General features: G+C 43.6%; 1 protein-coding gene across 5 annotated transcripts in view; it reads left to right on the top strand.

Annotated features, from left to right (window-relative positions):
• MEIS1 (Meis homeobox 1) overlaps window positions 1-15,224 on the top strand; it is a 108,523-nt gene extending 93,299 nt beyond the window's left edge. For 2 of the 5 annotated variants that reach the window (XM_084201531.1, XM_084201529.1), the window contains exons 10-12: window positions 9,100-9,158; window positions 10,370-10,459; window positions 13,309-15,223. In XM_084201531.1, coding sequence (XP_084057657.1) covers window positions 9,100-9,158; window positions 10,370-10,459; window positions 13,309-13,592 — 433 coding nt within the window. In that variant the 3' untranslated portion in view covers window positions 13,593-15,223. Of the gene's footprint in view, window positions 1-9,099; window positions 9,163-10,369; window positions 10,460-10,727; window positions 10,824-13,308 lie in introns of all 5 variants that reach the window. The other 3 variants (XM_084201532.1, XM_084201533.1, XM_084201530.1) reach the window with 3 other exon arrangements.
• Window positions 15,225-15,509: the final 285 nt, after the last annotated feature.

Genomic DNA, 15,509 nt, shown 5'->3' with positions numbered 1-15,509 from the left:
CTGGTATTTTGTGCTTGCACAGACCTGATCTCCACCTATTTTGTGTCAACAGTTGCTGCGATTGGTGTAGAGTGATTAACCATCACAAACTGAAATAGCAGCACGTGGGGAAAGGTGCCCTCAGAGACCCTCTCACGCTTAAATCAGACACTTGCTCCAGGCTGCACCTGAAACAAACTGCCTGGTTGAAAGCTCAGCCTGAAATAGTAAAAATGGAGCAAATGTTGCCTTTTTCTTGGTTAAATCAATTTTCTCTTATCAAAAACGAGACACAGCCAGAGGGGCAGGGTGAGGATGTGCTTTTGAGGGTGTGTGTTTTGCCCTGCCTACCCTGGAATGATTTCGGTGTAAGTGGTGCATGGCTGGCTACACCGGCCTTAGCACCAACCAGGGTTCTGACTTCTCTTTGACTTTTCAAAAATAAAAAAAATGGCGGGAGATACTGAAAAAATATTGCTTTCACAGTTGTTCAGTGAAATCTAGGTCATGTAGCAGTTTCATGGGTTATTTTTTTTTCTCTTGCCCAGGCACTGTAGTCCTTGTGTCTTTTTTGGCTAGGGATAAAGCTTGATACCAATAGCTGCTTTTGAATTCAGATTTATTCCAGAGATGTCTGACTCCCCACCTGGGTTATAAAGGTAGTTTATACCATCTGGGGGCTGATCCCTAAGCTTTGTCTGTCCCCTGTCTCACAAATTCTTTTAATCTTCAACATTCCTCTGTTTTCCCTGTGTGTGTTTTGTTGGTGTTGTTTTCAGAGGATGTCTTTTCTTCTGCCCTGAATATAATGCTGTCAGTAGTAGGATTAGAAGCAAAATGAATCACTTCACTTAATGGGAAATTATGTTTAGATAAAGTAGATTACAAAGTAGGCTATTAGTAGTGGTTAGAAAACAATGTTTTGAAGTGGGATGTCTTGGGGCACAGAGAGTTTGTTCAGAAGTATGGGGTTGTTTTTCAGGTTGGCTGTGACTCACAGCTGTATCTTTTGTGGTTTCTGGGGAGAGAAAAAAAAAGAAAAAAGAATTCAAACCAGTTTTTCAGGTGCCCACATCACACAAAATACATCAATGTGCCTGTATTTGTTGTCTTGATTGTGGTGGAGAAGACACAACCACAGGAATAAAGCTTCCCTCAACACCCCAAACCGGTGTCTTGGGGTATAGACCAGAATGATGTCAAAGCCTATTTCATGTGCAAAACACTGGTCCCATATATTTTCTCTTTGGGGGCCCTGAGAGTGTTTTCTCCCAAAGACACTTGTCAAGAGTTTGGGTTTGGGCACCCTGGGCTTTGCTTCTCCTTTTCCTGCGGGCTGCAGGAGCTGGTGTGGGGTGACTGGGTGTGGAGTTACTCCATAGTACTTCATTGCCTTTTGGGGATGAGGAGGATGAAGGAATTCATCTAGGAGCACAGACAGATAGATACTTTTTCACACCCTTCAGTAAGTGGGAACATGTTTAAACCAGCAGCCAGATATGGGAACAGCCTCTCTTCTTTCGCTTGGGCTGGAGGACAAGGCACAGCTTCCAGCTGCCATGCTGTATGTGGGGTGGGGAGGGAGGGAACAGGCTAAAGCTGTTTGGACAAGGCTCACCACCTGATGTATGGAAAAACCTTGGACCTCAAGGAGGACCCCCTGTGTTTAGAACACTTGTATGGCATGAGAAAGCTCAGAGATCATGCAGGCACTTCTCACAAGCTCTACTTTCCACTAAAACAGAGGCTATGCTGAGTAGATAGAGGACATTAAACTGCTGAAATAGGGAGGAATGTTTTCAAAGAAATAGCCAGTATTTTACTACCAGCTCTCACCATTCCCAGCTTAATCCCTGCCATCAAATGGGGCTTGGTTTGCTGGTTTGATGTGATCTGCTGAAGAAAAGCTGCTGGGTTGCACTGCTGGTGTGCACCAGATCAGGACCCAAGTTACAGAGTCCAGAGAAGCTTTCCTGAAGGATCAGATGGGAAGTTGATGTTCAGACCCTTCTTGGAGCTGTGCAAAAACACTGAGCTGGGAGATGCGCATCTCAGCCTGGGCTGCTCTCAAAGCTCTCAGAGAGCCTGCACACCCTCTGTTACAGGTGTTTTCGTGGGAGTCAAGGTTTTGTCTGCCACTGTGTTGTCTCCCAATCCCTTTGTGGGGGCCAGTGCTGTCCCAGGCAGGAGTTAGAGCAGCCTTAGTGCTGCTCTACTACATGAATCCTTGCCATATTCCTTAAAGGCTAATTGTGGCACATGGAGATCAGCAGAGTACAGCTGCGCTGGGATTTAGGAGCAGGGAAGAGATGGGAGGTCAGCTCCGCTGGCATTTTGCCATGTAAAGATTTCCCCTTACATCATCTGGCTGCTGAGGGCGAGTTTACATCTGCTTTGCACCCCGAGGGAATTGTGGTGTCAGGGAATGAGGTTGCTGAGAGTTCTCCCCAGTGCAGCCAAGACCTGCAACGCTGCTCTAACTCCCTGGCATCATCGGGGAGATGCCTGGATACTGGAGCTGGATTTTCACTGGAAATGTTCCATGTTGGCTAAGCTTTTTTGAGGGGAATGTATGGATAGGAGGGGAGGAGGAGGAGAAGGAGAGCATACCAGAACAGCTCACCTGTGATGTAGAAGAGCACAGGTGATGTGCAGAGCAGGAAGACATATCTCCAGGGATCCCTTCCCCAGGCACAATTGCTCCTCACTCCTCCCCAGCAAGTCCCTTCCATAATTTTCATTCAGAACTAGCCAAATAAATAGAAATAGGCCTTAGCTCCATCCTGCTGGAGAACAGGCAAAATTTTGCAAACCAGAATTGTTTGCTGCCCAGCTCTCTCCTAGCAAGACTCCTCAAGCAGCCCTGCAGAGAGATGGAGGGAGCTAAGGGAGCTTTTTGGGCCAGGAGCTTGAGGGTCCCACCTCAATAGAAAGCCACCAACCATCCCCTCTGTGTCCAGAGGACAGGCCACCATCAGGGTCACTGCTGCCCCAAGGCAATCACCACGTCTGCATTTTGTCCCATGGCGCTGGTACTGATAGGACAAAAGGGGGAGGCTTTAAATTAAAAGAGGGTGGGGTTACTTTAGAAATTAGGGAGAAATTCCTCCCTGTGAGGGTGGTGAGGCGCTGGAACAGTGCCAAGCTCCCAAGCTTAAGGGCTCAGGAGAGGGGGAGGTGGCCTAAGGTAGAGCTGGCACATGCTGGGCCAGCCAAAATGTAGGGCATAGTCAGCTCTCTTACAAGGAGCACATACCTGATCTCATCTCTCTGCTTTCTATTTTTGCCCTCGATATGCTCCCTGCATTAGCAGACTTGGTTTGGATAGAGATTTGATAGCACTCTCCTGTTTGAGAGCAACTTTTCTGAATGCACAACATGAATCCATTGGTGGGGTCACATAGTAATGCTTGAAGTCAGAAGCTATTTTTAAAACTAAATTGCAGAACCACACATGGCTTTCATTAGTGCTTTACATCAAATTTGTCAGCTAATTAGTGGTTTTTCATCACTAGTTTTTGCATAGTATTTTATTTAATTCACTCTCTGATATTGTCTTGCGACACCCCTCAGCCCTATATGCAGTCCCTGGCACTGGTGCTGTGCCAGCAGAGGAGGGAGGAAGAGGAGAGCTTGCAGGAGACCTTTCTGATGCTCCTGATGGATGGGCTCTCTGTCTTTGGAGTATATTCCAATATTACATGTCTGGAGTGGGTGGTGAGCAGCCCTTGTACTCTCTTCCCTCCCTACCTCCATTTAGTCTTGTAAATGATGTATTGCAGTCCTGAACTGTCTTTGGTGAGGAGGAGAAACCAAGAAAAGTTGCCAAACATGATTTCATAAGGTTTGACTTTAAACTGAACAAAGTTTCTTGAGTGTCTTGGATTTTTTTTTTTTCTTTACAAATAAAGGGAGTACAGAGAGCATGGATTGCTAATGACTGCTAGTTACGGGTCATTAAGCTCACTAACTGACTTCAGGATCAGAACTTTCTAATAACAGCAGTAAGCACTCTTTTAACATTTATTTCTCATTTTAGGGATGGGGAGATGTGATTACCATCCGAAAGTCTGCAGTTATTTTTTCTGTTCATAATTACAGAGGCAGCTTGCTATTTTCGAGGCTGTTTTTAAAACATTTGAAAGTATTCGATGAAATAATTTCTGTGTTGGTATGTGTTTCTTTTCTTTTCTTTAACTGACTCTTTTAAAAATCTCTGGAAAACAAACACAGAGAAAAAAAATGAAAATATGTTAAAATAAGGAATAAAGCAGTTACTGAAGTGTAATAATCTTGGTTTATAGCATGCTTTCCATTTAAATTGGTTTTATTAGAGATAAACCTGTTAAGCGTTGAGGAATTAAGTGCTGAATAGAGAATGTTGTTTTGCTGCTGTATAAATGAGGGATCCCACTATGCAGAAAAGAGTGCAACTGGTTATACGAGTGAATTCTTTGCCAGCTTGAAGTGCTGTGTTTACTCTGGCATCTGTTATAAAAATGATGATTTGTTTGTTGTCAAGAGGGATACTGGTTTTCTTCAGAGGGGCATGAGAGATTTTAGCACTGGGGTTTGTAGGTAATGTGGGCTTTCTCATTCTTCTTACGCCTGGTTTGCTAGAAGGAGCTCAAGGAGAAAATGAGGCAGAGAGATTTTCGGGAATTTCTTGGCTCTGCTAGTGAAACACAGACTGCTGGCATGCAGCGCTTTGGGACAATATTGAGAGGGAGCAGCCTGTGACTCCAAGTAGCAGAAGTCAGTAATGGTGTGAAACTCTCCTCATTTCGGAGGGCTGGGGACAGAGAAAAATTCAATAGACCGCGAAGTCTCAGCATCTCCTTTCAGACAGCTGGTCCTGGAAAATCTCATTCAAAGACTGCAAATTGGAAGTCCCCACAATTGCTCTGTCGATTCTTGAGCAAAGGTGACTTTGGAAATTCGTGACAGCAGAGGAAGGTCTTGTTTTATTCACTCGACAGAAGTAAAATACAAGGGGAAGGGAGAAAGAACAGATCTGTGCGGAAAATGTCACTTGGGCTGTAACCTGAGCCTTAGCAAGCTGTGCCTTTCGGAGGGTTTGGTGACCCTCTGAAAATCCTTGCTCTCTGGCTGCTATTATTGTAGCCAATTTCCAACTAAAATAAGTCTTTTGTCATCACCAGCCATGCAGCCTCTTGCTGAGAAGAAACAAAACTTGTGCGTGGCAGCGAGGGCGGCCAAGCTGAAGGTCAGAGTGCAGAGGCAGATTGCTGCATCCCCGGGGCTGGGGCTGGAGCTCACCCGTGGGACCGGCGATGCACCAACCAGGGAGTCTGCCCATGACCTCTGCAGACAGACCCCAGGCCAGAAGCCTAAGAGAAAACATCCTAGTAAAATGCAAATGGGAGAAAAGAGGGTTTCCTCCTCCCCTTTAGGGTTATGCAGGTGGAATTGCTGGGTTTTTCTTGCTTCTTGGGACATGGCATAAAGTGCAGTATACCATGTGTCTGAAAAGAACAAGGAAAAGTTAACTTGGAAAAATTAGGAAATTCTACAAACTTCTGTGTTTGCCCAACTGTTCAAATGTTTTCTCCATGCCAGATTCCTCCCTTTACAAAACAAAACAAAAGAAAAAAATCCTCTAAAAAAAAAGAGAAAAAAAAAAAGGCAGCCCAAGGCATCACTTCGCTGAGTGCAACTTGTACACTAAAGGGATCGTATGTTGTTGTGCCACTATTGATCCAACCCTTTTGAGGCAAAAAACTCAAACCAAAAATATCCCCTTCCTCATCAGAGCAAAGATACCACAACACAGAGCACTGGTGTGGGGAAAAATACTTCATGCAAGCCTTTGAGCCTGACTGGCTCTTTACTCACATGAGTAAGGCTATACATCTGTCTTAAGTTTTATGCTAAAGTGTATTTTGATGATACTCCATCTCAGTAGTAGTTAGTATGGAAATACCTTTTTTAGGTCTTGATTTCTCAGAAGTTTTAAAGATCAGAGTGAGTTAGAGTTTCTTTCTCTTAAGATAGGTGAATATGAACATTTGGCAAAAGGGGAAGGGAGATTATTCCTGTTAGCTTTTCTGTTTCATTGTTTTTGCTGATGTTCAAATCAGCCTGGCACTTTGGAAATTCAAAGAGTGATCAAAAGATCCTGGCTGTTCTCTCAAAGAAAAAAACTGAGAGTATGAAGAAATTAACCACATGCCCGTATATTTCTGCAGCAACAGCTAATTTGCAGTTTTGCTTGCAAGAAGTTCTCAAATGTGATTTGTAAACATCACAGCCTGTATTGTGCTCTCTCAAGGACAGCTACGTTAATTGTTTTAATCTCATAGATTCTTACAAATTCTAGGTTTGGGATGCAGGAAGAAACTTGAAAGTGAATACTTTCTTCTTTTTTTTTTTTTTTGTTAAATGCTCAGTGGTTTGGAGTCTACTATAATGCAAAGTAAAGCGTTGTGTTACAAAGGCAGGGAGGATGGGACAGAAGGTTAAAGGGCATCCTGGAAACAAACAGCTGGACCAGTTTATTTAAACAGATACAAGGATGGGGAGCTGACCTCCGTTTGACTTCTAGTGGGAGGAGCAAGAATGTCATTTTATTACTTTGCCCAGAAGGAAAATGTTCTTGTGTCTGAATTCCCCCCAAAGACATCCAAACACTGAGCTGTTTGGCAGAATTGCTACTTATAGAAAATACTTACACAAATGCGTAGGAAGAAGATAACTGTTAAGTACCTGTGTGTTAAATGTTCTTAAAGCAGATATCCCAAACCGTAGCATGGGGCAAACAGGTGAGGTTATGTTTTACCATAGGCAGATCTTGTGGGTAATTATTGGTAAACTCTAGATACATAGTTTATTCTAGGATATTAGTATATGAACAATACTATATATAGTACAGTTTATTATTTTGAGGCACCCCTCCATCTTCAAAGTGTTTGTAGTTTGGAGGACAAGGAAGAAAAAGTCGTGAAGTTGAGGTTGTACATGACTAATGTTGCTCAGCATTTATTTGGGGTAAATGTTATTTTGGTGACCAGTCACTCTCACAGCGACCTCTCTCCTCCCGCCACTCTACCAGGTCCTAGCGGTGGGGCAGGAGAAGGATGGAGAAAACACGGAAAGAGCCTTGCCAGACTCACAAAAAGAAATGGCTGAGGCACTAGGGTTTCGTGGTGTTGTTTTACTTCCAAGAGTTACTGTGAAAATTGCTTTCTGCAAATGCAGATTACAGATATTAAACAATTTTCTAATTGGTCATGGAGCTAAGGCAGCTAATGGGGGAAAAAAAGCAGGTTTTTTTTAATTGCTTTTTTCACATGGTATTTGTGCTACACCTGTGCTTATAATGAGAAAGGAGAATTAGTCTAACCTTCTGCTCACATGATTCTAATTTTCATGGTTTGTACAAGATAATGATAAACTGATTTGCAACACTGTTTGCTGGAGTCGAGAGGGAGTGTTTATTGGAAATGTGTAGAAAAAATTGATCCAATACTGTTGCTGACAAAACATGACCTAGTTCAGGTGTAAGGTTTCCAGACTGGCACCTGGGTTTGGTGCCTTTGAGCCTGTTTCCTCAAGACAGGTTTGATAAAGACTCAACATCTTGATTAATTTTTGCAGGAGTTTGGGTAATGGGTGTCAGTGGGGAATGGGAGATAGGAGGAGTCTGAAGTCACTGTGTCGGTCTTTGATGAGGGCAAAAGAAACAGCATGGGGCAGGGGTTTGCTATTCTTCTCCCCTCTGGTAAAGGCGAATGGGTGGGCAGAGCTGATTCCCGTGGAAAGATCCTGGTGGCTTTATCTCTGTGGTAGGAGAGCTCCTGCTAAGCCACCCCAAGCAAAGGCAATGAAAACAAGCATCAAGTATTCCCTTGTGGACTTTCCTATTCCATTTTACAAGTGTGCTGTGATTTAGCCCACACTCACACTTCTTCCTTTACTAGTAAATATTGTGGCATACATGTTTTTATTATTCTTTTTCCCTCTCACAAAGAACGCAAAGTCTGGTTAGGCAGCTTTGCCATGACTAAGTCTCAATGTAGATTTTTTCCAAATGGATTTTAAGTAAACTTTCTGCTGATTGAAACCTCTAGAGAGATTCTTCAAGTGGTATTCATTCAGACAGGCTCCCAGCCATGGTTCCCAGCCTCCTAATTTCAGCACCATGAGGAGACCAGGGTACTTGGGATCTACCTCCTTTTTCTGTTTTGCTCCAAATTATTTTGAATATTTCCAAATAAGCATTGCAGGACTAACTGAGGTGAAGAGCTACAAAAACACAAAGAGTGGGCTGCAGACAGCTATTTTTAAAAATTACTGTACCTTCTTTTTTTTTTTTGTTATTTCCAAAGATCTTCTTTTCATTGTTCAGGGGGGAATTTTCAGTAGTCCAGTAATTACAGTTTAACAAGATGTTTGCTGTAAATGGTCAGGCCTAGCTGGAGAAAACAGGATTATAAATTCAATTACTGTAAAGCTATGACCTCGCCTTGACCCCCTCAGACTTTGCATAAAGAGAGGGAGGGGGGAAAAAGCCCACCAAGAAATGGCTAGGAGGAATGCATGGCTCTGAAGTCCCCAGCAGTGTGACTTAGTGGTGATAAAAGTCCAGACGTTCCCTCATTTGATGGGGTTCTGCCATCACAGTTCATTATCTTAATAGTGGGCATTAAAAGGGAATTAGGTTTGCAAGAGGTAGGGACAGGTTTTGATAAAGAAAAAAATTGGAAAAAAAAGTCAAAGGACATAAGGCAGAAATGACACTAATGAGGGGGGAGGTAGCAGATGCCCTCATGAGCATCTCGCCGGCTTCACACATTTTTGTTTTTTTGGTGCCCCATTCTGTATTGAGAAGAGCGTTGCTGGCATTGTTTCCTGAAAACTCAGCTAATTCCCCCATGAAAAGATGAAATGGAAGTGTCCGACTGCGGTAAAAAGCAGGCAAACATAAATCAGCTTGGAAACCCCAAGGTTGTGCTCTCAGAGGTCATCCGGGTTAGAGGTTTAGCAGTATTTGCATCCCCATGCAGCCTGATGGAGAGCGCCACAGTAGGGCGAGAGGGCTTGGGGATGGGTGGAAGACATCCCTTCCCTAACCGTTTGCTTTCCTCTTTTTTCTTGCAGGTTTATTAATGCTAGAAGAAGAATAGTTCAGCCCATGATAGACCAGTCCAATCGAGCAGGCAAGTCCCCAGTAGTAACTGTATTCAAGCCACACAGGCGAAAACCATCCTCTAGCTATTCACCAGGAGGTCCAGTACCTGGTAAATAAATGAGCAATGAATGCTGGGAGTGACTGACAATTAAAATACAACCAACTTTCTTTCATTATGACTAATAATTTTGGAAAAAAAAGACATTGAAAATTCAAAAAGGGAAACTAAAATGTTCCGTTCCGTGACTGGACTTTCTGAACACGATCCAAATTATTCTTGTGTGTTTTTAGTCATTGTATGGAGTTTTCCTTCCCAGCTCTTTCTGCTCCTGTGACCACTCCCTGGTGCATGGCTTGGTGTGGAATTGCTGTAAACTTTATTACCTGTCAAAAGGGCAAAGGGGTCAGAATCACTTGTGGGACTCAGTAAAGTTCAAAGACATTCAATGAGGTAGAGCTTTATGTGCTTTAATAACCAAAGCCAGCTTACTTCTGAAACCAGCTTTTAACGTACAGTGAAAACCTCCAGTTCAGGTAGTGGTACTTGTGTAGGGTTGTTTTGTCCCTTGGCTCTTCTTTTGGGATTGCTGAGCATTTGCTGTTTACTTTGGGGGTATTTATTTCTATTTTTTTTAAAGACTTTAAGTTTCCACATGTTGGTTCTATCTGGGGTCTTGTCTCGCAGCTCTCTGCGGGTATTTACCATCAAGGATTATCATAGCCCATTACTCCCAGTTGGTTTTGTTTTCTGAGTCTCCCTGCCAAACTCTCCAAATCCATCGTTGTCCAAGATGTCTTTGGGCCACACTTCCTTTTCAAGTACATTTGATTATTTGTCATTAGACATAAATATCTGGCATGGACGTGTTCAGGTCCTGCCCTTTGAAGGCACAAGGGTGTAATTTAACACACTGAGATTTCAGTGTGACTATTCCAGCCATAAAATCCGGCTCCTATACAGGTTTTTGCGTTGACGTCAGCAGCAGCAGCAGCTGGAGCCGGGGCTCCTCATGTCTCAAGATTTCAGTTTGCTAACTTCATTTCCAAACTTACAGAAGAAAATCAGGCCAAAACCAAGTACGCCTGTTAGTCCAACAGCTAAATCCGCACAGTAGATGTTTTCCCCTCTTTTTAGAGCCAGCATCAATAGCCCACGGGTGGGGGGATTGTGTCCCGATGCCGTGAGAAGAGGTGACCATATTGGCTGTTGCTAAAAAGAAATGTTCTGCACCTTTGCAGTAAGTCAAGGAACACCCTATAACCCCGACGGGCAGCCAATGGGAGGTTTCGTGATGGACGGCCAGCAGCACATGGGCATCCGAGCGCCAGGTAAGCCCCCGGGCAGCATCGCCCGCTCACGGGTGGCCTCGGCCACACCACCACAGGTAAACACCTCCGCCCTCTGCCGCCGTCCCTGCTGCCTGCTTGCCTCACCTGTCTTCTGCCTGCCTTCCACACCGCTGAGGGAAACCAGGCGTCTCCTCGCTCGAGCGGTCCTGGACCCTCTGCCGTGCTGTGTTTTGGAAAGCGGCTTTTGGCACTATCTGTTGACTTTGCTCATTTTCTGGCATCTTCTTGGATTTTTATCTCCCTCTAGGACCTATGAGTGGAATGGGCATGAATATGGGCATGGAGGGGCAGTGGCACTACATGTAACCTTCACCTAGGTAACCAATGGCAAAGCCAGGGGGAAGTAAGTACAAACGAGGTCTTTGTTCTCACTTTGTCCGAGGGATATTTGTCTTCTTGCATTTCCCTATGTTCTCCCTGCCCATAGCCTCATGCTTGTTCCTTCCTTTCCATCCATCCATCCTACGCCTGGGCTCCTTTGGGTTTTCTCTCCCTCTGGTTCAGCTCAAGCTTTCCAAGCTCCCAAACCCCCCGCGCGCGCGCGCCGTACATTGACGCTGCCGTACATCGACGCCGCCATACATTGATGCTATTATCCATCCCCGAGCACATGACAAAACAAGGAGCAGCCAGGGAGGTGGGGGAGCTCGTCGCCTTGGCAACAGACTGATTTGCAAAATGTAAGCGGTCTGCAGCAGCACAGGGAGAGGAAAGAGCATGTCCCCAAAGTGTCATAAATCTGTCTAACCGCAGTTGATGCATGAGTTACATTTCTCCCGCTAACCTGCAAGACACCAAAAAAGCCAAACAGAGACTTCTCATGGGGTAGGGGAAAAAAAAAACCAAGCAAAACCCAGCAGCTTCACTTAGTTGCATTTTGGAAAGCAGTGGATAAAACTTTGATTTTTTTCTTTTTTTTTTCAAGTTTATTTCTCTTTGTCTGTCCGTCATAATGGGATTACGTGTGGCAAAGGAAAAAGAGAGAATACAAAATAGAGGTGTGCGCAGCAGGCTATGGAGCTTAGCCCAGGCTAATTGACTATATCCAAATTAAGTATGCCATCACTTGCAGTGTGACAAATGGATTTGACTTATTCAGTATACAAAAATAGAGATCATTAATGCAATCTTCAGTGGCAGACCTCGCAAAGGAAGCCTAGAAAAACTGTCCCAGTTTTTTTTTTTTCCCCTCTTGTCTTTTTTGAGGGAAAAATACATTATACAAATTTTTGGGTTTTGTTTTGTTTTTTTCTTAATAGTTAAGTGGTTTGAAACACCAAGACACTTGGTACCAAGTTTAAATGGTGCCTTATTCTATTTCTCTTGCTCTTTTTCTGGAGTTAAAAGAGTTATTTCAGCATCTTGGTTGTGCCCCCAGTCTATATTAACATAGGGTTTGAAGTTACCCAGGGCAAGTGTATTTCGTAGTAGTCTTCTCTGAGCCCAAGTCAAAACTAAGTTTTAACAATTAGCTGTGAAAACATTCCTCTGAGCTTGGGAATGCAATAGCCTTATTACCTCATCATGAAAATTTCTAGCTTAGTTAATTTAAATATTGTTTCTTAGTTTCTGGGTCAATTAAATTTAAATGATGTATTTTATGCTTCGTGACCAATTAAATTAATAGGTTATTACAAAAAATATTATCATCTTTTTTGATTAAAGAGCTGTGAGTACAGTATATTTTATAAGCAATTTTCATTAGTTCAAAACGGTTCCTTTAGGCTAGATTAAGCAGCTATTCATTGCTAGAGCCTTGAGACCTGATTCCAAGGTGTTCGGCGCATTCACAGCGCGCTCTTACTTAGAACTAAAGCCAATTGAACCTACTTAGCAATAGCGTATGCCTTTCACCCTTGATGATTATGGAGCTTATAGCTCTCCGAAACAATACACCTGTCAGTTCCCATCAGCTACAGCAATCCAAGCAGAAGGCAGAGGCCCACAGAAAGCAGGAGGTTTTATTGTTTTAGGTCCAATTTTTTTCTTATTGTTCTCCCAAACCCACTGAAAGGTTTGACTGAGTTGGGCGTCTGATTTTTTTGCAGCCAGAGGTGATCAGGGGGGTAAAGAAATAATTGATAACTGTTATTGATTATGTATATATTTTAATGTGTCTAAAAATACAAGTTTGATTTAGCAATCATACTTAGTAATCCTATCAATTTCGGCTTCATATGAGGCCTTTGTTCAGCGATGTATGTCCTTGCTGGATGGCATCTCTTTGAATGGCACAAATATTTGGGACAGATTCCAAGATATCAGGCTCAAGAGCTAAATAAATAGCTGTTGATAAACCTTGACACCTATTTAACCCATCGCTTCTCCCAAGTCCCTCGTTAGCTGCTGCAGATTCTCTGCCTTGTATTCCCAGCGTGCTTTTACAGGCAGGGAGGTGAAGGCAGGTGGCTGAGAATGGAGCCGCAGGGAATGGAGCCCACCTGAGAGCTGATGCCCACCTCAATGTGGCATTAGCCATCTTCAGGCTGGCGCCGCCTCTGGCACGCTCCCAGATCAGGAACATCTCCATCGCATACATTCCAAACCATAAAAGCAGAAAGCTGTTTTGTCTCCAAAAACTTGTGTTTGGAAGGGGGAGGATGTTCTTGGGGGGTCTTTTTGACCTGGGGGCCATTCCTGTTGCCGTCACTGTGAGCCCGTACGCAGACTCCCAGCTCCACAGAGGCCATGGCACTCGCACGCCCACGACTCCGCGTCCTGCCTCGGGCTGGAGCCCGGCCTCCCCGCGCCCCAGCGGAGCAGCTTGGCAGCCCGATGCCAGAGCCAGTCCCCACCACTCACCGCCGCCTCTTTCTCTCCCTCTGCAGGGCTGCAAAGTATGCCAGGGGATTATGTGTCTCGGGGTAGTCCAATGGGTATGAATATGGGACAGCCAAGCTATACGCCGCCCCAGATGCCCCCCCATCCTGCTCAGCTGCGTCATGGCCCCCCCATGCATACCTACATTCCTGGACACCCTCACCACCCAGCGATGATGATGCATGGAGGACCACCCCACCCTGGAATGCCCATGTCAGCATCAAGCCCCACAATGCTTCATACCGGCGAGCCAGCAGTAAGCGGACAAGTGATGGACATTCATGCTCAGTAGCTTAAGGGAAATACACGTTGTCTGCAGCGATGGTAGATTTCAAACATTGTCTTTCTGCAATGACTATGGAGTTCTTGGCGTCAACTTTGGACCAAGGGACGTTCCAATTCTTCACAGGGACCCTGAAAAGCAGGAAAACACCAACTGAAGTCAACTTCTGGGGACATGCTGAATACCTATATAAGACATTAAGAAAACAAAGAGTGAAATATTGTAAAATGCTATTATACTGTTATCCATATTACGTTGTTTCTTATAGATTTTTTAAAAAAAATGTGAAATTTTTCCACACTATGTGTGTTGTTTCCATAGCTCTTCACTTCCTCCAGAAGCCTCCTTACATTAAAAAAGAAGCCTTACACTTATCCTGCAAATGACAGAAAGGGCTTATTTGCAGGATTTTTAGAGCATTAAAATAACTATGTCAGGCAGAAGAATCTTTCTTCTATCCTAGGATTTCAGCCATGCGCACTCTCTCTCTCCCCCCCCCTCCTCCTCCTCTGTCCGTCTTTCTTCCCTTTCTCTGCCTTTCTCCCCATCTCTCTCCCTCTCTCTCTTTCTAGCCTGGGGCGTGAATTTGCATGTCTAATTCATTTACTCACCATATTTGAATTGGCCTGAACAGATGTAAATCGGGAAGGATGGGAAAAACTGAAGTCATCAACAATGATTAATCAGCTGTTGCAGGCAGTGTCTTAAGGAGACTGGTAGGAGGAAGCATGGAAACGGAAAGGCAGTGTATTTGAAGCCTAATTGTCACATCAGAGCATCCTTGTCCCCATGCAGCAACCACCACCTTGTACATCACTTCCTGTTTTATGCAGCTCAAAACATGGACTGAAGATTTATTTTTAATATGTTGACTTTCTTTCTGGGCAAGACATCGGTCATGTGTGCATTTTTTTTTCCATAGTCCCATCATGGAGCATTTATGTATACATTGTAAATAAATTTTGTGCAAAAAGGACTGGAAAAATGATCTGTATTATTGCAATTTTTTGTAAAAGTAGCAGTTTGGTATGAGTTGGCATGCATACAGATTTACTAAGTGGGATAAGCTAATTATACTTTTGTTGTGGTTAAACAAATGCTTGTTGATAGCCTTTTTCTATCAAGAACCAAGGAGCTAATTATTATTAATAATAATCATTGCACACTGAGTCTTAGAGTTTCTGATTGAAACAGTTTGGATTGTATAATAACTCAAAGCCCAGTTGTAGTAGTTTGAGTGCAGTAATGAAATCTGAATCTAAAATAAAAACAAATTATTTTTTGTCATGGTGACTCCACTGCTTGCAAAATTTGTTTCCTGTCCCCATGCAGTATTTGTAGCCATTCTATCCCAGGCTGAGAGCTGAGCATCTACAAAATTCAGCTGGCTCTGGAGATGTTACCTATCATTTGCTATTTAAATCTCAGCTTCATATTTAAAGAATGTAAAAGTAATGCTACGCTGCATAAAGAAACTTTCTTGGAACTTGCACTGTAAATTGTTAGGATGGGAACTGTTGCCTTTTAATAAATGTAATATCGTAGGGCATTACTGGACAGAAATTTGTAAATAGTGTTACCCCCTCTCCCTCCTAAATTATGGTCTAATACGCAGTTCTAATTATTGAGTTTCTTACTGGAATTGAGCATATTGAAGGAGGAAAATAAAACTTGGCAAACATTGCCTGGGCAATGCATATTTGTAAGGGGATGAGGTGCTGCTGGACCTCTGTGAGCAAGGCCAGTGCAGACCCTCATTAACCAATTTCCTCTCACATTTGTGCTTTCTGCACCACAGCCAGCCTGCGAGGCCTCGTTTGCTTTAAGTCACAGCTATACAAGAAAAAATAAAAGATTCCTCGGGCTAGGAAAACGACACAAATATCTTAATTAAGGCAAAATAATGCAAACTTCCCCCCCCCCCCA

Source organism: Fringilla coelebs, assembly GCF_963513975.1.
Source record: "Fringilla coelebs genome assembly, chromosome: 3".
Classification (NCBI taxonomy): domain Eukaryota; kingdom Metazoa; phylum Chordata; class Aves; order Passeriformes; family Fringillidae; genus Fringilla; species Fringilla coelebs.
This window is presented reverse-complemented; position numbering and strand designations above follow the sequence as displayed.